Consider the following 20819-nt stretch of genomic DNA (forward strand, 5'->3'; position numbering starts at 1 on the left):
AAAAGAACTAGGTCTCGGGACACATGCATGGTCTTAATATAGCGAATGTTTAGCCTGCCCTGATTATTACAAAATCAGAACAGCGAGAATATTCGCAGAAAAGGCAGTAATCTTACGTAGTGGGTAAGAGCACAGAATTTTCTGTTCTGAGACCCTGGGCACGTCACTTAAAATCTCTGTAAGCCTCAGTTCTGTCATCTACACAACTGGAAGTATAATCTTTACTTGTAATTAATAGAGCTATAATTAATCTAACTTAATCTGTACTCACTGTTTCCACTTCCTCACCCCCAATTCTCTTTTCTTTCTTTTTTTTAAATTGAGGTATAGTTGGCTTACAATGTTCTATAAGTTTCAACATATTGATTCACAATTTTTAAAGGTTGTACTCCATTTATAGTTACTATAAAATAATGGCTGTATTCCAATATCTGTGCTGTACAACAGATCCTTGTGGCTTATTTATTTTATTCATAGTAGTTTGTACCTCTTAATCTTCTTTCTTTTTCCACCCACCTTCCCTCTCCCCACTGGTAACCACTGGTCTGTTCTCTACAATCTGTGAATCTGTTACTTTTTAAATTATATTCACTCATTTGTTGTATTTTTTAGATTCCACATATAAGTGATATCATACAGTATTTGTCTTTCGCTGTCTGACTTCTTTCACTAAGCATAATACCCTCCAAATCCATCCTTGTTGCTGCAAATGGTGAAATTTCATTCTTTTTGATGGCTGAGGAGTACTCCATTGTATATATACCCCCCCCCCCATTGTATGTATATCTCTCTTGAGAACATTCCAGTCTGGCTTTTGTCCCCACGTTCCTGAAACCCCTCTTGGCCAGCTCACTAATACCTCCTTGTCACCAAATCCAGTGGTTATCTCTCAAGCTCTATCTTTGACACAGCCAATCACGCCCTCCTTTTTTCACTTGGATTTTAGGCCATTACCCATTCCTGGTTCTCCTCCTATGGCACTGGCCACTCCTCCTTTCCTTGGCTGGCAACTCGTCTTTGCGACATTTACTGTCAAAGGGCGCTGGGACTCATTCTTTGGCCTCTTCTCTTCCATGTTTGTCCCTGGGTGATCTCCAGTCCCAGGGCTTTCGATCAAGTGTACACAAAGATGGATCCTATCATTCTGTCTCCAGTACAGACCTCTCCGCTGAGGGTCCATTCACAAACCTGATGCATCTTTGGCACATACAGATGCATACCTAACATACCTGACAAGCCTCTCAAAGTGAACCTGCCTAAAATAGCAGCTCTTCATTTTGTCCCAATTCCTCCTGACCCAAATTGCTTCCTGCTTGGGCTTCTCCATTTCCAAACATGATACCAGTTGTTCCAGTGAGATTCCTGAGGGTACCCTTGATCATTTCATACCCCACATCCCATATCCAGTCCATCAATAAGTTCTGCTAGGGGTCCTTCAAAATGCATCCTCAGTCTGACCGCTTCTCACCACCCCATCAGTCTTCTGCTCCTGCAGCGGCCCCTAACTTTCCACTTCCAGTCTTGTCCCACAGGGGTGGGTGTGCTTTGTTCACCACACAGCAGCCAGAGTGATCTCTGGAAAAGGGAAATCCATCATGTCGCTCCCCTGTCAAAACGCTCCACTAGCTTCCCGTTGTAACCAGACTGAAACAGGGACCTCCAAGGCCCTATGTGGTCAGACCATGGCCCTTTCTCCCTCTGTCACTCAGCTTCAGCTGAACAAGAGCTGAAGCAATCCCACCACAGGACTTCTGCTTCTGCGGTATCTTCTGACTGGAATATTCTTGGGTTTTTTTTTTGTTTTTTTTTTTTTTTGCAGTACGCGGGCCTCTCACTGTTGTGGCCTCTCCCGTTGCGGAGCACAGGCTCCGGATGCGCAGGCTCAGTGGCCATGGCTCACGGGCCCAGCCACTCCGTGGCATGTGGGATCTTCCCGGACCGGGGCATGAACCCGTGTCCCCTGCATCGGCAGGCGGACTCTCAACCACTGCGCCACCAGGGAAGCCCTGGAATATTCTTTAATGCATATCTTTACCTGCGTTCATTTCATTCAGTTCAAACATCACCACCTCAAAGAGTGGGGGGACCACCTTCCGATCCCCCTCCCTAATTTATTGCCTCTTCCCTCCAGTCACTGAAACCTCTTACCATGCTTATTTTTCTGGAGTGTTCATCTCCTCCTAAACTTTTATGTTATGCATTTTGTTTTACTCATTCATTGTTCAAAACCCTCACTAGAATGTAATCTCAGTGGGGATGGGGACAGGGTCTTGTTCACAACTGCACACACACCCAGTGCCTAAAACAGGGCTAAGCATATGGAAGGACCTCCAAACCATGCGAAATGAATGAATTACCTGCCTCAGAGGCTTGACGTGAGCATTCAGTGCCATGATGCGTGTCAAGCCCTTACTTAGCGTTGCAGCCCGGCACACAGTAGGACCTCAATAAACGTCAGCTCTTCCCCATTACGGATCAAATCTTCTTAGGGTGAGGACGTCCTTAACAATCCCCCAGCCGCTACACCCTCCAGACGAGGGCTCTATAGTCACTCAGAGGTCCTCGGGCAAGGCCCCCGCGCCGCTGGGTGAGCCAGGCCTCCATTCTGAGGGAGCACAGTGCACCCCTTATCAGATGTTTGTGTTTAGACTCTGAAGGGGGCAAATAACCCTAGTTCCTTTGACAACATTTAGGGCTCTGCCACCATTTTATTATGTGAGCAAACATTTGATAGCTGGAAAGCCCATCCCTAATGACAGGTCATAGAATCTTGCTGGCGTCTCCTTATCTGCTCTCGGTGTTTGCTCTTCTATTGAAACCTGCAAGGTCACAAGCCATTTTCTCTCTCCTCCACCTGAAATCTGAAAATTGGAAAAAGGCTGATAGTGGGAAGTAAAGAAACTCGAGAGTGGGGGTGGGTGGGGGAAGGAAGAGGAGGCAAAGGGTATCAGAGGACCCTGACCAGGGCCTCAAGAATGAAGAGGGGCCAGCAAGCTGTCTCCTCCCGCGGACGCACAGCTCAGTCCTGCTCCGAGGAGCACCGGAGGGGGCACCCCGGGCAGCCCAGTGTTACCACGGACAGTTACACCAAGCACCGTGCGGAGTACTGCACACAGAGCAGCCCCTCTGATCCCCCAACGACCTTCATCTTATAGGTGGAGAAACCGAGGCTCAGAGAAAGCAGCTTGACCAAGAAGAAAGCTAGTAGAAGGCTCCTAACCTCAGCGTGATAGAAAGAACGCGGGCTGGGAGGTCTCCCAGAACTGGTTTGAATCCCCACACTCTCCTAGGTCTGAAACCTTGGACAATCCACGGACTTTCTTTGACTTTGTTTTCCTCACCTGTAAAATGGACATAATGGCAGCCTCATACAAGGCTATGGCTGGGAGCACTGATTAATGAGATAACAGTGGGATAATAGGCCTTTAATTGTAGTGGTAGGTGTGCGTGCGTGTGCGCACGCACGCGTGTGTGTTGGGTGAGGTCTTGAGAAAATAAGCCACGAAGCAGAAGGGCAGAACCTTCCCCTGAGATGACAGCAAAGGGGAAAGAGCAGGAGGAGACGGAGAGGAGAAAAGGGACTCCCTGGGAGGCAAGGCCGGGCAATGGTGTTCCAAGACAGTTGAGACAAGCAAGGCCCAGGGCTCTGGGAGCAGAGGCTGCCTCGGATGGGGGTCTGGCTCCTCTCAAAGGCTCCTCCATGCTGAGTAGGTCTCCTGCCCCGACCCACCGGGAAGCCTGGCATCAGAGGCCTTCAGCCCTTGGATCCGGATCCTCTGAGCTCTTGTCCTGACAGTAACAAATGTTGTAGAAAGCACTTTGCCATTCCCCATGCTTCTTCCCTGATGGACCGTTTGTGAGTACGTGGTGATTTTCTCCTGCACTTTATGGCCTTGTGGCTCAAAATATATCCACAGCATCCGCCCAAGCTGGGAGCTGATTAGAAATGCAGGTTCTTAGGCCTACCCCAGGTCCACTGAATCAGAATCTATCAGTACATTTTAACAGGATCTCTGCTACTCACGGGTCCATTACAGTTTGGGAAGGGGTCTAGGGGAACCCCTGCTCTTAGAGGACTTAGGAAGAGACCCTTATTTCCGCCAGAAGCAAGAGCTCCCCATCCGGCTGCCATTGCCACCAAACCGAGCAGTTTATTTGTAAACTCACAGGAAGAGGAGCCCAACTTCAGGATAAAGGTCGGCGAGTTATGACTATTTCAAGGTCGGCGGCAATTCACTTCTCTCTTCTGAAGTAGCCAGGGAAGCCGGCACTTAGATCTTCCTAAAGGGAGCGTGTTTCAGGACCAGCCCTGCAGGGCTCAGCAGGCACGGGGTCCCCAGGCCTCCAGCCTCAACTCTATGCTGACTGAGCTGGGTCTCAGGTCCCCCAGAGAAGCCAGACTAATGGCCCAGGTCCCGGCAGATGTACACAGCTGAGCTGTCTCTCCTCTCTCTCTGCAGTGTCCTCTCCAAGCCTGGTGATGCCCATACATCACTTACTTTGTGCACAGCAACAAGGACCCTATTTTCCACACCATCACCCTCCAGGCAGCTGTCTCGGAAAAGCGCAGTGACCTGACAAGCAGCACCTGCGAGAGGTCCCTGCTCACCTGACGTCCTGCCAGGGCCTCGGACAATCCGCTCTGAGAGGCGCGGCCTGGAGCCCAGCTTCCCTTCTATGCAGTATTGTCACGATACCTCTCCCAAGACGTCAAGCTCTCCCATCTGGTCTGTCCTATAGGCGGGAGATGAGAAACCGAGGAAGAGGAAGAGAGAAAGCCGGAGCGTCTACATTATGCTCCTTCATCGAACAAACTGATGTGAAAACTTGAATCTGTTACTGAAATGAGGCGAGGAGGACACGTGCTATTGAACTGAGCCAAACACATTGTAAATATCAGCCACCTCCCTCCCCCACCCCCCATCCCGGCTGATCTGGAGATTTCTTTTAAAGAAGTAAATTTGTCCAATGGGTGTAAACTATAAACTACTGTAATTAAGTGCAATTTCCCCTCTACTTTCTCTCCCCTCTGCCGTGTATATAATACTAAAGTGTCTATCAGTTTTCTTCGTAAAGGTCAGAGTTGAATTTTCAAAGTGATTTGCCCCCTCTGTCTTCCCCTACGGAGAAATATCTAAGGTGGAAGTGAAGCCCCTGCCCCCTTCCTCGGGCCCAGGCACACACAGGAACTGTGTATTTTGGACTGTCTCCTAGCTCACTCCAATCTCCTGATGTTAAGACACACCTCTGGATCCCTGGAAGGGCTGAACATAGTGTCAGAGTAATGTCCTCGCTTCCGGTGGGGTTGGGGGCCCAGCCAGTACCTCCCCAGGAAACCCCAAGACAGGGACACTGGCTGTTTGATAGCACAAGGAAAAGTTGCCCTTTCCGAAAACCTCCCATTAAAACAGTTTATTTTGTCACTGCCCAGAGTCTCATATTTCTGTCTGTCTCTGACTCTTCCCCTGCCACGGTTCCTCCAAGAACCCCCGGCCCCTGGTCTCCTTGGAATTTTCCACTTAACTCCACCAGGCTCGCTGCTGCATGCCCCAGTGTCTTCAGGCCGGCTTTACCGCTAAGGTAAGAAAAGTCTGTTCCCCCAGTCAGACTCCAATACCTTTGTCTTTCTGCGACTCACAGAAGTAGACATGGAGCCAACTCTTGGTGACTGTTGGTCACAGGAACAGAGAAAAAGTAGGAAAAGTGGAATCCCCGTGGGTAACATTTTCAACCTCCCTTCTTTTTTTTTTTTTTTTTTTGTGGTACGCGGGCTTCTCACCGCTGTGGCCTCTCCCGCTGCAGAGCACAGGCTCCGGACACACAAGCTCAGCGGCCATGGCCCACGGGCCCAGCTGACCCGCGGCACGCGGGATCCTCCCAGACCGGGGCACAAACCCGTGTCCCCTGCATCGGCAGGCAGACTCTCAACCGCTGCGCCACCAGGGAAGCCCTCAATCTCCTTTTAAGCGTTAACTTCCAGCTCTCTTCCCTTCCGTAGGGCTGTTAGTCAGGAGAATGGCTCTTCCTTCCCAGGCAGGAAGGTGAAAAGCCAAAAGGTGAAAAGCCAGAGGCCTGAACACTCTGACAGCAGGGACTTTGCCACAGATGATCCAGTGTTGACTCCAGGAAGAAGGAGGCTGGACCCGTCCTCTTTGCCGTCTCCTCTTACGTGCAGCGTAGGCCTACCAGCATGTGGTTTCTGGCTTCTAGACAGAGCAGTTCCCAAGCTGGGTGTAAGCAGGGGCATCATGCCAACGAGGCCCCAAGCAACAGGTTTTTCAAAATCCCAGTGTAGTGGAAGATGTAATTCTTAGTGAGCCGGGCAAATGTACTGAGTGCCCAGGGCAGGGATGGGTAGGTTTGGAAACGCTGACCTCCTTTGGCTCCTGGCTCCCCCAGACAATGTAATTTGGGCTAAAGTGGTCAAGAGAAAATTCATGATTGGGTTGAAAAGGACTGGGGCCAAGGCCGAGCACCCTGTGTCAAGAGAGGCCAAGATTGCTGTCTCTGGTTGAGATGTCCTATTGGTTGGCTCCTGTGAGTTCCAGGAAGAGGAAGGGAATATAGGTCTCGAGCTCAAGCCTCAACTGAAGCCCTGTGTTTGGACTCACGTTGTTTCTGGGACAGCTAATATCTGCATTTGATAGATTTTAGATCTTGTGTTACTGCAATAACCCCGAGAATCCAGAAGGTCTTAACCATCCAAGAGGCCATCTGGGAGTTGGGGGGTGGGCAGGTAGGGGGAAATCTCTAGGGAGTTTTCTTTACCAAACCCTGCGTGATCCAAGACTTGTAGAAGGTGACCCTGACAGCTGAGAACACCTCCCTTCTAAAGCAAATCTCCCTTCCCACTGGCTCTAAGAGGGGCAAGGAGGCTCACTGTGTGTGCATTCAGGTGGGCATTACCCACTCTGAAGATTTATTTGCAACTAAAACCTCCCCATACCTTCCTCCAGCATGTTATGGACCAACATTTCCGGGGTCTCTCTTTACACCCTGAGCCCAGTCTAACAGACAGATGGTTCTGTTTTTACCATGACCTGCCTCCGTCTTCTAGGGTGAGATCTGGGGAAGGCAGATTTCATTTTCACATCCGTGGATAAGAAATGAAATCGGTAATGAAAACCTGCCTTAAAATGGATTTGACTTGTCCATGCCAAACAGTGGATTATCTCCCCGCAAAGGCAGAAATAACTGGAGTGTTAACTGCTGGATTCAGGTGGATAAGAACACAGTGTAGACAGCCAGGGAACTGAGCTTTGGGGTTGGGGGCAGGTCTTTGATATTCTTTTTGGAGCCAGAATGCCTTGATTAGAATCTCCAACTTCGGGCTTCCCTGGTGGCGCAGTGGTTGAGAGTCCACCTGCCAATGCAGGGGACACGGGTTCGCGCCCCGGTCCAGGAAGATCCCACATGCCGCGGAGCGGCTGGGCCCGTGAGCCATGGCCGCTGAGCCTGCACGTCCGGAGCCTGTGCTCTGCAACGGGAGAGGCCACAACAATGAGAGGCCCGCGTACCGCAAAAAAAAAAAAAAAAAAAAAAAAAGTGGTGATGAGTGGGAGGGCCACAGAGAGTCAGGTGGCTGGGACTAAAGGTGGCTTCATGTCCCTAAAGGTTGGGGGGGGCAGTCATGGAGGAGGAATACAGGGGGCGAGGAAGGGGGTGGGTCAGGAAGAGGCAGGAGTGAACTTCTTCCCAAGCACGATCGGGGCTGATGCGTCCCCTTTGAATGAGGAAGTAATTCAAATAAATGCCATTGAAATCTGTTCTGGGAAATAAGAGATTGCCAGTACTGGACCACATAGTGGCATATAACAAATCCATGTTTTTTAATACTTTAAACACATCCCAGTTGTATCAAACAGACTGAATATTCACGAGAAGTTGCAATCAGCTAAACCAAATGCCTATAAAGCCCCTCCCTGTCTCCCTCCCTCCCTTTCTTTCCCTGTCTCTGTCTCTCTTTCGTACAGAGGTCATTCCAGCTGGGCAAATACTAGATTGTCAGCCAAGATTTATAACATGACAGTATTTTATAAATGAATCTTTGGGGCATGCAGGGCTTCACACACACCTGGATGACCATTTTTTTCCTGGTGTATATAAAATGGTATCTGCATGTATATAGAGGAAATACTTTCTAAGGAAGAATGAGCAGAACAAACATGAGGGGGGACAACATCAAAAGCAGGAATCCTCAGAGCAGGTTTCATGCAGTCTGCATATGTGTAAATATGTTTATTCCAACAGATCACCCGAAATCTCTTCTCCATGTCCACACATTTAATTTTCTCACCAGATACATACAGTTATAGTCCCCAAAGGCAGGTTTCCTTCCTGTGGCCAATTGTCCAGACATCCTTAATAAACCAATTATATTAAATGATTCCCAATTAATTATGAAAGAGATAAAAAGATAAAGCTAGTTTTTTTTCTTTTTTTTTTTTGGCTTCGCTGCATGGCATGCAAGATCTTAATTCCCTGACCAGGGATTGAACCCGTGCCCCCTGCAGTGGAAGCGTGGAGTCATAACCACTGGACTGCCAGGGAGTCCAAAGCTAGTTTTCAAAAGACAAAAAAAAAAAAAAAAAAAAATCGCACTCTAAGGAAAGCATGCCTGATTTCCTGAGCCAAGAGGCCTTAGCCTTCTGTATATCCCTTTGCTTTTGGAAATATCATCTAGTCCAAAATAATATTTCCCATTTATTTATTCAAGAAATACTTACTGACACCTACTGTGTGCCAGGCACCGTTGTTCTAGACACTGAAGATACATCAGTGAATCAAACAGATAAAAATCCTTGCCCTCGTGAGCTTTACATTCTGGTTAAGGAGATGGGTAGTAAATATGTGAATGTGTGTATGTGCATGTCAGATGGTTTTTTAAAATCTATGAAAAATTCCGCAGGGAGGCTCGAGTAGCTATAGAGCTGAGTGGGCGGGAGTGTGGGAGTCGGGGTGTGAGCAGAGTGCTGGGAGGTGATGACAGATGACAAGGACTTTGTCACCATTGTAAGGACTGCTATAAGCTACTGGAAGGACTTTTATTCTGAGGGAGCTAGAGGCCATCAGAAAGTTGTGAGCAGAGCAGGGGCAAGATCTGGCTTATGCTTTAACAGAATCCCTCTGACTGCTGAGTTGTAGGGAGGCGCCAAAAGTGACGGCGAAGAGACCATCAGGAAGCCGTTGCATCATCAGAGCCTGAGACCAGGGGGTGGTGGTGGAGGTGACGAGGGGCTGTCTGATCGTGGATGTGGTTTTAAAGGGAGAGGATTTGAAGGCACGAGGGTTTTCTGATAGTTTAGATGTGGCATCAAAGAGGATTCCAAGGTCTGAGGCCTAGACAAATCAGGAAATAGAAATTGATGTTATAGAAAATGGAAAACAACATTACCTGGGCAAAGACTCTATCTCAGGCATCTTGTAAAGTGGTACTTTAGGAAGCATCTGGGTAGTATGTCATGCTGTGATGTCTGCTGTTATCATGTCCCTGATATGATGTCAGGGCTCTCCAGGTGGCAGTAACTGACATTTGATCATTCATCCAACAAGTGTTTATTGAGTGCTTACTATGTGCTACATACACTTCTAGGTATGGAAAGAAAAGCAGTTTAAAAAACGTTACTCTTCCCATGGAGCTTACATTCAACTGGGAGGGAGCCAACAATAACAAAATAAACAAATATACAGTATGCCAGGTATTGATTGACAGTTAATAGAAAGAAACACAAAGCCAAGAGAGGGGATGGGAGCTGGGAAGGAGGTGGATTCATTTTCGTAGTGAGATCCCCTTGCTTTCCAAGGTGTAATTTCTTGGGGGCATCCTGACTAAAAAGAGAATGCATTTCTTTTTTTTTTTAATTGAAGTATAGTTGACTTACAATGTTGTGTTTATATCTACTGTACAGCAAAGTGGTTCAGTTATACTTATATATACATTCTTTTTTTGTATTCTTTTCCATTACGGTTTATCATCAGATACTGTGTATAGTTCTCTGTGCTATACAGTAGGGCCTTGTTGTTTATCCGTTCTATATATAAAAGCTTACATCTGCTAATCCCAACCTCCCACTCCATCCCTCCCCCAACCCCCTCCCCCTTGACAACCAGAAGTCTATTCTCTATGTGCGTGAGTCTGTTTCTGTTTCGTAGATAGGTTCATTTGTGTCATATTTTAGATTCCACATATGAGTGTACCATATGGTATTTGTCTTTCTCTTTCTGACTTACTTCACTTAATATGATACTCTCTAGTTGCATCCATATTGCTGCAAATGGCATTATTTCATTCTTTTTATGGCTGAGTAGTATTCCATTGTATATATGTACCACATCTTCTTTATCCATTTGTCTGTTAATGGACATTTAGGTTGTTTCCATGTCTTGGCTACTGTGAAGAGTGCTGCTATGAACAAAGGGGTGCATGTATCTTTTTGGATTAGAGTTTTGTCTGGATTTATGCTCAAGAGTGGGATTGCTGGATCATATGGTAATTCTATTTTTAGTTTTAAAAGAGAGTGTATTTCTGAATCACCTACACTGGTGGTCAAAGACTTGTTCTCCCTGCTCCCTCCTTCTGTAGAAGACTGTATTCGTTTCCCGTGGCTGCTATAACAAATTTCCACAAGCTCAGTGGCTAAAACACCAGAAATATATACTCTCACAGTTCTGGAGGCCAGAAGTCCAAAGTCAGTATCACTGAGCCCAAGCCAGGGGTCAGCAAGGCCACACCCCCTCCGCAGGTTATAGGGGAGAATCTGTTCCTTGCATCCTCTGGCTCCTGGTGGCTTCCAGGTTCCCTAGCTTGTGGCCACATCACTCCAATCCCTGCCTCCCTGGTGTCATTGCCTTCTCTCCTGTGTCAAATCTCCCTCTTCTTCCTCCTCATAAGGATCCATGTCATTGCATTTAGGGCCCACCCAGATTATCCAGGATATTCTTCCTTCATCACATCTGCAAAGTCTCTTTCCTTTTAAGGTAATGGTTGACAGCTTCCAAGGATTCAGACCTGCTATCTTTGGGGGTCGTTATGCAGCCTAATATAGACTTTACCACAAACCCAGAAAAGAGAACTGAAGGTGATAGTTTCTTTGGCATAACTTTTTCAATGATAATTCATGATTATTTTTGTAAAATAGGTTGCCTTGCCCAGGAAACACAGATGATAATGAGAAAGATGCTTGTTTCTTCATCTTTATGAAATCCACTTTCTATGGGAGCCACACTTTGGAAAAGCTTGAATCAATAAGTAAATGAAAAACTTAAACGTGGTGCTCACGTTTGTATCATGGAAGCAAAACAACAGGCTGCCCCTGTAGTGACGGTTGACCGTTCATCCACCCCTTTGTTCACCTGGTAAATATTTACCGCTGCCATACAGAGCCATGGTGAGGAGCTCAGGCTGGGGGGAGTCACTCAAATCGAAGTTCAAATCCTGGCTCTACCACTTACTAGCTGTGTGACCTTGGGAAGGCTACTTAACCTCTCTGAGCCTGCTTCCTTCTCTGAAAATGGGGCTGTTGTAGGGATTCAATGAGATACAAGGTGGATCAAGTCCTTCACCAGGTACATGAGAAAGTGTGCACTAAATATTAGTTATTTTCATCCAGTTTTTTCGGACTATGTGAGAGAGAACATGATGGGCCCCATCCCCGCCATCACTGAGTGCCTGCCCCCAGCTGGAGTGTAAGTTCTATGAGAGCAAGGACCTGGGAGTTTTATTCACTGTTTTGTCCCCAGCATCTAGTGCCTGGTACATATTAGGCACTCAGTAAATATTTTTTGAGTGAATGCATGTGTGTATGTGTGTCATGGAGTTTACTAGTTTTACAACTGGAAAATGACCCCAGTGGGCACCTGCTACCACCACCCTCAGCACCTCTGTCTGGGGCCTCCCAAGCTTCAAAGGAAGGAGCAAGTCACTGTTATATCTGCTATAAATGGGGACAAGGAGAAAGGTAAGAAATGAAAATGGAGGTCCTAGGTATCGCCTTATGGCTAGTGCAGTACCAGGGTTAGTTAGACCAGCTTGAAACCCATTCTGGCTTCTGAGCTGGCCCTCAGAAAGGAAAACCAACAACGAAAACAAACCGCTTCTGTCTATCTGTGAACCTGATCTTTATACCCCGTCTGCAAATATTCCTATCACCTGTAGAAACATAACCAGATTGCAGACTTCTCCAAGAGAGGAGCCCTAGGTTATGTCTGTCTTTACTGGCCTAACCCAGAGCTTTATCCCTTTGACTATATCCATTGTGCATTTTCCATATGCAAAGCATCTAAGTGTGGTAGAGAGAGACATAATAGATGCCCATTCACTCATTTATTCAACAAACCTCTTTTGCACACTGACTTGAGCCAGGCACAGGGTGGGTGCTGGGGATTCCAAGATGCGTTAAAGGATTTCCCAGCCTGACCAGGGAGACAGAAAATTTTGCAAGTTATTGCAATGAATGTGCTGTGTTGGTGTTAGAAGGTAGAGTGGTAGGCCAGTGGAGGAAATTCTGTCTGGGTGGAAATCAGAGAAGTTTCCTCGGAGGACACTTGAACTGCATCACAAAGAATGAATGTCAGGGGACTTCCCTGGTGGCGCAGTGGTTAAGAATCCACCTGCCAATGCAGGGAACACGGGTTTGAGCCCTGGTCTGGGAAGATCCCACATGCCACGGAGCAACTAAGCCTGTGCGCCACAACTACTGAGCCTGCACCCTAGAGCCCGCGAGCCACAACTACTGAAGCCCACACGCCTAGAGCCCGTGCTCCACAACAAGAGAAGCCACTGCAGTGAGAAGCCTGCACACCGCAATGAAGAGTAGCTCCCGCTTGACACAACTAGAGAAAGCCCGCACGCAGCAACGAAGACCCAACACAGCCAAAAAAATAATAATAAAATAAAATAAGAATGAATGTCAGTTCACCAGGCAGATGGGGGAGGGGGTGGGGAGAAGACATTCCAGGCTGAGGACCCACAAAATGCAAAGTGAATGTCCAAATCAGTTCCAATGTAGTTTCAGCCCAAATCTTCTGTCCTCTGCGTGCCTGAGACCCCCTGCCTGAACTTCTCTTGCCCCTGCTCTGCAAATCGTGATCTGACACAGTGAAATATGTTCTCCAGGCTGCAGGGTCCTCAGGTCAAGGTAATGGGTCACTAGCCAGCCAGTGCCTCTGAGGAGTGAACCAGGGCCTGAGAATCAAATGTGGGCCCCCCATTTCAGATGAGCAGAGGCAAGGCATGGCGTAAGGCATGTGATGTTTACGTTCAGAAACTGCAAAGCCACTAGCTTGCAGAGTGTCATTACGTGTGCAGGTGGAGGGTAATTTTCCTGTTAGTCAAGGACTCCTGATCGGGCTCTGATTGGTCTCTGGGGAATTGTTTTATGACCCAGAGCCAGGCAGCAGATAGATAGGAGATGTGGTTTGCTGGGCAGAAATTTACAAGGCAGGAAATTGCTTCACTGGACACAGCCATTCATAAGAAACACCTCTGGGAAAAGGAGCCCAGGCTCCCGGCAGGTCTGCCCCCGGCCGATGTTTACATCAGCAACAACCCGTGTTCCTGGTTACACAATGTGGCAGCGTCACTTTGAGTGGGGGATCTTTGCCCCTTGGAAGAATAAACACATTCCTCGCTCGCAGGGGAATTAGCAGACCTCACAAGACTTTTCAGTGGCTCTCCTGGAGGTCTTTAATGTCATAAGAAGGTGACTCTACACATGATTAGCTCTACAACCGAACTTACTCCAGATTCGGTTGCGTTTTCTTTTGCATGGCAGTACAGGCTAAGATGAAGATACCCCAGCACTGAAGGGTGGAAATGGTGACAATCCAGGCAGTTGCCAAAGCCACGCTAGGTTTCTTAGGAACAATCCAGGGGTTTAGGGGTCATTGGTCCGTCTTTGGGGAGGAGGGGACAGGGCTGTGGGTTGTTTAGATACATTCCAAAGCCCACGTTTCCATTGTCCCACCAGCTCTTAGCTGAGTTCTAGAGTCCAGATCTTTCAGAACGAGAGCCATCAGATCTGCACAGGTCATGGGGAGGAAAGATAAAGGGCTGTGGCCAGAGTCTCCAGAACCATGGGGGTCTGTCTGGCAAGTTACTAGAGGCTCCAGCCCAGCACTGTTCAGTAGAATCAAAAGCCACGCCTGGGCCCTACGCCCCCGGCCCCCGCCGCCCCCCTGTAAACCCCACGCAGTCCTGGCCCGGCCAGGGGACCTTCCACAGGCTGCTTCCCCTCTCCAAGGCCTCGGGTTCTGCATCTGTGACATGGGGGAGAGCCTGGTGCCACTTCACGTTGCGCTCGAATGTGAGGATTATGTGAAACCATGAATTTCCTCACTCTCAGGCGTGTTTGCACACTTAGGTTTTGGTGCATTGTCTCTGGGGCAGTTGGGCGGGTCAGGGGACTCGGAGGGGAATTTCATTCTATGTGTTTTGAACCTTCCTATGAGGAGTTGCAGGCAATTCGCCATGACCCCGACTTAGTTCCGGACCTACTCACTGTGTCCTTGTGCTATTGGGCGTGACATCCAAGGCAGGAGGGGTCAGTGGCGGAAGGCCCTGGGCTTGCCCCACCTGAGCTCGTTCTTTTTGCTTCCTGGAGACCACTGCTTTAATTTTGTCTCCCCCTAGCAAGTTCTAAGGCGGCCCAGACCGTGTTACTCTTGTTCACCACTGTACCTCCAATGCCTCCTGTAGTGCCTGGTTCATAGCAGATTCTCTATAAAGACTCGTTGAGTGAATAAGCAAATGCATGAGTGAGTAAGTGACTCGGCGGCACTTCTTTTAAAAGTTGAAATCCATTGATAGAGTGACTCCATAACAAACCTACTGTGGACTTCAGCTCACCTAACTTCTGCGTCATCACGGAAGCAGGCGGCCTTGATTCCTCGTTTCCTTGTACAGGTGGAGCAGTTGTGTCAGGGAAAGCAAAGCCTACCAAGGCCATTGCAAGGACAGTCCCTAGCCGAGGACCCTTTAGATAATTGATTCATTAAGTATCCATTTTAGTAGTTGTTTTCAGCCCACCCCAGGGTCTCGTACTTACTGCCGTGCTCATTCTCTGTGAACGAGGCTGCAAAAGGATTTAGAGCCACTGCCTCTAGACATTTGAAGGATAGGCTTACTGGCCACCTGATCTCCAAATTCTGCTGGAGGCACTAGGATAAACCCAGAGGTGAAGGGATGATCCCACAGGGTCAGACTGGAGGAACGTGTGGACAGGGCAGCCTAGGACAGGCCTAGAGGAGTGTTTGGGGATCAAGGTCATGGGCCATGCAAGTGTATTATAGGCCCACTTTGGGTTGGAACGTGTGTATGGGCCTGATGTCCTAAAAGGCATGCTTCTTCTCAAAGTGGGGTACAGGGCGATGAGTCAGGGGGTCCAAGAAGCCACAGGAAAGATCGTTTGTCTACCTGGAGCATCCATTTTATTCAGAGATAAGTAATTTTAACTGCATTTTTATATCAAAGCACATTGATAGGTCATGGTAGAAAATACAAATTTTACATGCATTTTTAAGATCAAATATGGGTCTTCAAAGAAATGTCCTGTTTGCAGTGATCTAAAACCCCAGGCTCCTTGAGAAATGTGACATTCACTCTTCTCTGCCACATGGCACTTGAATAGAACAGTTTCAGAAGCACTGGCTTAAAAGAGTCAAGAAGAAAGTGCCACCCACTGACAGTGCCTCTACTGTCCACGCACGCTGCTAGACCCCCAGTCCATGCAGTGAAGGTCCCCTTGATGAGACAATGGCATTGGTACAGCAATGGCCCCTCACATTATCTGGCCCCCCTGGGACCCCAAGAGATCAACTTGCTGTCCTTCCTCTCCCAGGTTCTCGGAGATATAAGTGGAGGAGTTACAACCCTGCTGTCATTTTCTCTCTTCCTGGTGGCCAGCACAGGTGTGCTGAGCTGTGTTGGGATGGCCCGAGCTCCAGACAAGTGCCTCCATCTCCTTCCTTCCTTCCTCCTGAGGGCGGTGGCAGCTCTGGCCTCAACTCCCTGGGGAGCCCAAACCAAACAGCACGGGCACAGCTAAAAAGTGTGGCTCCAGTTGGAGTCCCCGTGGGGACACGTTTCACTTCCATGGTTCCCAGGACTAAATGGTTGAGAACTCCTTCCCAAGTAAAGACACTACTTTTTTATTCATATTTTTGAGACAAAGTCACATAGGGAAAATCACATAGGGAAAAGCTAGATGTGCAGATAATTGGTTAGTGGTTAGCTCCACTCTGGAATATACAGAGATCCACAGTGAATGGGTTTCTGGGTCTGGGGGTATCCACTGTAAGTTTACTTTTTGGGAAACTTTGGTTACCAGATTCCCTGGGGTCTCCAGCCCCAGCTCCTTCCTCTGACCTCCTGGCAAGTGAAGCTTCTCTGGGTCTCTCTGACTCTAGCATAAACCCCTGTGAGTGGGAATGGTGTCTCATTCACCTTTGTACCCACTACTGCTTAGCCGAGTCGCTGCACAGAAGACGCCCTCAATAAATATTTGCTGGTGATGAGTATGACAGCATTAGGCTGTCATTTACCAAATATTTATGTTCTGTGCAGTCTGCTGGGCATAGGGATTCAACGATGAATAAGACAAAATCTCTTCCCTCAAGTGGCTCGTGGCTTAGTAGGGAAGGCTAATAGGGACTAGGACCAGTGCACGACAGAGTAGGGAGCAAACTAAGTGGCATCAGCCTCTGCCCACACACCCCCCGCATCCCCAGACAAGGGGGGTGCTGCCTGCGCTCTAGCCAGTGGCCTCAGCAGCTAAACTGAGGACTTCTTTTTTTAATATAAATTTATTTATTTTTGGCTGCGTTGGGTCTTCGTTGCTGCGCGCAGGCTTTCTCTAGTTGCGGCGAGTGGGGGCTACTGTTCATTGCAGTGCACGGGCTTCTCATTGCGGTGGCTTCTCTTGTTGCGGAGCACGGGCTCTAGGTGTGCGGGCTTCAGTAGTTGTGGCGCACAGGCTTCAGTAGTTGTGGCTTGCGGGCTCTAGAGCGCAGGCTCAGTAGTTGTGGCACACGGGCTTAGTTGTTCTGCGGCAGGTGGGATCTTCCCGGACCAGGGCTCAAACCTGTGTCCCCTGCACTGGCAGGCGGATTCCCAACCACGGCACCACCAGGAAAGTCCCTGAAGTGAGGACTTCTAAATCCATTGAGGTGGGCTCGGCCTCCTGCAGCTGAAGTCGTGGGGGACCAAAAGGAAGGTCACGTCCGAAGGTGGGCTTTTACAATCACAAGAATGCCCAGAGAGGGCTGGGCTAGAGGTGACCTCTGCATCACCCTGTAGGAAAGTGAGGCCAGGCTAACACCTGTTGAGACAGGTAACTCCCATTTGCCCATTGTCCCATGTTTGCCGAGGAGGAGCAGGGGGCTCCGGGGAGTGAGAGGGGATGGGTCACAATCAGGTGAGCCTCCTTTGGACGGCACCACAAGCATTAGCACGGAGATAGGGTGGCCGTCCTGGAAGGATTTATAACTCCAGATTTCAAGGTCTTATCGTAAACAAGCTCTTTCTCAATCTCAACATGTGGGGGGGGGGGGCGGAGGGGAGGGACGGACCAGATGGAGCGGTGTTGGAGGTGAGACTCTAGCAGAAATGTGTTCCTTTGCTTGTAGCAGAAGAGGGCCATTTAGGAGGGAAAGAAGGAGACAGAAATGGAGCTGTTCGTGGTTAATCGTACATAGGACATTGAACTGGTTAATAATAATGGTTAATTCCTTGTCTCATTCCCTGTGGCCCAGGCCTGAAAGGTTACAAACATGCTTTGGGAACCCTAAGGCAAGCCCTGAGAGCCAGCCCAGTGGGAGCATTATGTTACCCAGGTTTCTAGAGACTTCTCCCTCCGACCTCCCACCAGGGCTCCTCACCCAGTGCATTTTATTGCTTGCAGGAGGGGCTGGAGGGCAGAGCTTCTGAGGCAGGAACACAGCAGCGCTGCCCCTGGGGGAAGGCAAACTGCCCCCTGCGCTGCTTTGGGGATGGGGGAGAAAGGGTGAGGCACGGTGCGGAGACCCAGGGAAGCAGTTGGTGGAGGATGAGAAGGGAGGAGGAGATGGATCCTCAGGTGGGACCCTCAGGCCTGTGGCTACTGAAGGCACCAGGGCTGCCTTTGTCACCTCTTTCTTCCAGTCTCCTCTTGCCGTTCATTCTTACCTGATGCCACCTGAAAAGAAACAGCGCCCGAGGGAAACAGCACACTCTGCCAGCCGCCCTGCGCCACGCCCCCGTGGCCCACCCTGAATGGAGGGGGCTAGGTGTTTCCTTCTGTCGCAGGCACAGCAGGAGTTGAAAGCTGTCCCTGGGAGGACCCCCGGGCAGGCCTCCCTCCTCCTGCTTCTCCTGAGAGACATCAAACACCCCAGGCCTGGCTGGCCGGGGCGGAGTTAACAAACACAGCCAGGCTCGGGGGAGGCTCACAGCCCTCTCCTTCAGGCTCCCCACTCCAGCCTGAGCAAATCCCCCCTGGGACTTCAAAGCCAGCTGCTTGTTTGCCCGGCCACAGGGCAGCAACAATGCTTTCCCTTTTGACCTACAAAAGCATCGCTGCTGAAGGACGGCTGGCCTGGGCGCCGACCTGGAACACGGAACCCTGCTTAGGGGGCTGTGAGCTGGGCACTCCTGGCAGTCTGAGACCAGGGAATAGGAACTGTGTCCCCAGGCCCCTGGGCGAACCTCTGGAAAGACTGCCCCGGCCGGGACTCAGTTCAGAGAAGGCAGGCTCCACCCCACCACAGCAGGGCGTAACTGGTCACATTAAGGCACCGGGAAATGGAGACCACAAGCCCGTGAACTTGCTGCTCCCCCGAAGGCCACCCTTGTTTCCAGGGCCTGCTCATCACCAATGTGGTGGTGCGGTGAGTGTGCTTGTCTGGGCCACGTGTGTGTGTGCCCGCACGCAAGCGTGTGCACAGGAATGTACATGTCTCAGTGATCCCAGCCGCCACCCACGGTTCTCTAGGAACCATGCCCTTGACTCATATTCTGAAAACAAATTCTTTTTTTTTTAACATTTTTAAATTTATTTATTTATTTATTTATTTTATTTATTCTTGGCTGCGTTGGGTCTTCGTTGCTACGTGGGCTTTCTCTAGTTAGGGCGAGCGGGGGCTTCTCTTCGTTGTGGTGTGTGGGCTTCTCATTGCGGTGGCTTCTCTTGTTGTGAAGCACGGGCTCTAGGCATGTGGGCTTCAGTAGTTGTGGCTCACGGGCTCAGTAGTTGTGGCTCACGGGCCCTAGAGCGCAGGCTCAGTAGTTGTAGCGCAGGGGCTTAGTTGCTCCGCAGCATGTGGGATCTTCCCAGACCAGGGATCAAACCCATGTCCCCTGCATTGGCAGGCAGGTTCTTAACCACTGCACCACCAGGGAAGCCCTGAAAACAGATTCTTATGCTTGATCTAAAAGCAAGAGTAGAAATGGTGTATGAGAAGCAGTAAATTTTTAATAGCAAAAATTATAAAACTTTATTCAAAAGTATATTTTATTGAAGTATAGTTGATTTACAATGTTGTACAGAATTGTAATTCAATGAAAGGTGTACAGCAAAGTGATTCAGTTATACATGTATATATATTTATATCTATATCTATATATATATTCTTTCTCAGATTCTTTTCCCTTATATATTATTACAAAATATTGAGTATAGTTCCCTGTGCTATACAGTAGGTCCTTGTTGTTTATCTTATATATAGTAGTGTGTGTATGTTAATCCCAACCTCCTAATTTATCCCTCCCCCGCCCTTTCCTTATGGTAACCATGAGTTTGTCTTCTTTTTCTGAATTTTATTTATTTACTTTTGGCTGAATTGGGTCTTCATTGCTGTGCGCGGGCTTTCTCTAGTTGCAGAGAATGGGGGCTACTCTTTGTTGTGGTGCGAGGGCTTCTCATTGTGGGGGCTTCTCTTGTTGTGGAGCACAGGCTCTAGGTGCACGGGCTTCAGTAGTTGTGGCTCATGGGCTCAGTAGTTGTGGCTCACGGGCTTAGTTGCTCCACGGCATGTGGGATCTTCCCGGACCAGGGCTCGAACCCGCATCCCCTGCATCGGCAGGCGAACGCCCAACCACTGCGCCACCAGGGAGGCCCCCCTGAGATCCTTTCTGATAGTCACGTGTAGGGGTGGATGGTAACCCCACTGAACCGGGTGACATAAAGCTGAGCAGAGCACCGTGACCCCTGCTTCCCCGTCCCTTCCGATGGCCCTGCCATCATTCCTTAAGAAGGTTTTAAAAAAATCATGAGATTTCTGGTTTCGTGTAAGAAATTGAATTGTAGCTCTATAATCAAAAATGTCAAAGTACCAATGCTTTGAACTTTGAATTGTATCCTGTCCTGGGACAGCAGTCCCAAGTGACTTCACCCACCCCTGACCAACCAGGTGTTTCCTGGTAGTCCGTTGGCAGACTCCAAGCTGCAGGTGTTGCCTTATTTGTCTCCACAACAGAGTAGATTTCTGTCCTGGTTGCCTCCCCACAGACTTGGCTCTGACCTAGACCTAGAGAGCTCCAAAGTGCTCAGGAGAGGGTATAGGAGATGGAAGAAAAAAGAAAACCTAGCATGGCTGCTGGCCTAAATGATGAGTAATTCAGGACAACTGCTCCTTGCATTTTCCAAGTCCAGACCTCACACTATACGGAGAGCAAGCTTTAGCACGTTTATAGATGGTTGATTATGAAGTAGGAACACAAATGATTAAATTTAGTGATATATATATATAAATTTAGTGAGATATATAATATATATATATATAAATTCCTGCCTTCAGGACTCTTTTCTTCTCTCTATTTTTAAAAATTAATTAATTAATTTATTTAT

The 20819-nt window shown here is 48.7% G+C and overlaps 1 protein-coding gene across 10 annotated transcripts in view; it reads left to right on the top strand.

Moving 5' to 3' along the window:
- The window catches only part of HNF1B (HNF1 homeobox B), a 92257-nt gene that overhangs the window by 47782 nt on the left and 23656 nt on the right, over positions 1-20819 (top strand). For 6 of the 10 annotated variants that reach the window (XM_082603557.1, XM_082603554.1, XM_082603556.1 and 3 more), the window contains one exon: positions 4461-5426. The exons of the other annotated variants lie outside the window; for them this stretch is intronic. In XM_082603557.1, coding sequence (XP_082459683.1) covers positions 4461-4573 — 113 coding nt within the window. In that variant the 3' untranslated portion in view covers positions 4574-5426. Of the gene's footprint in view, positions 1-4460; positions 5427-20819 lie in introns of those variants that run through there. 10 annotated transcript variants of the gene reach the window in all.

This window comes from Mesoplodon mirus (assembly GCF_964341445.2).
Source record: "Mesoplodon mirus genome assembly, chromosome: 18".
In the NCBI taxonomy this organism is placed as follows: domain Eukaryota; kingdom Metazoa; phylum Chordata; class Mammalia; order Artiodactyla; family Ziphiidae; genus Mesoplodon; species Mesoplodon mirus.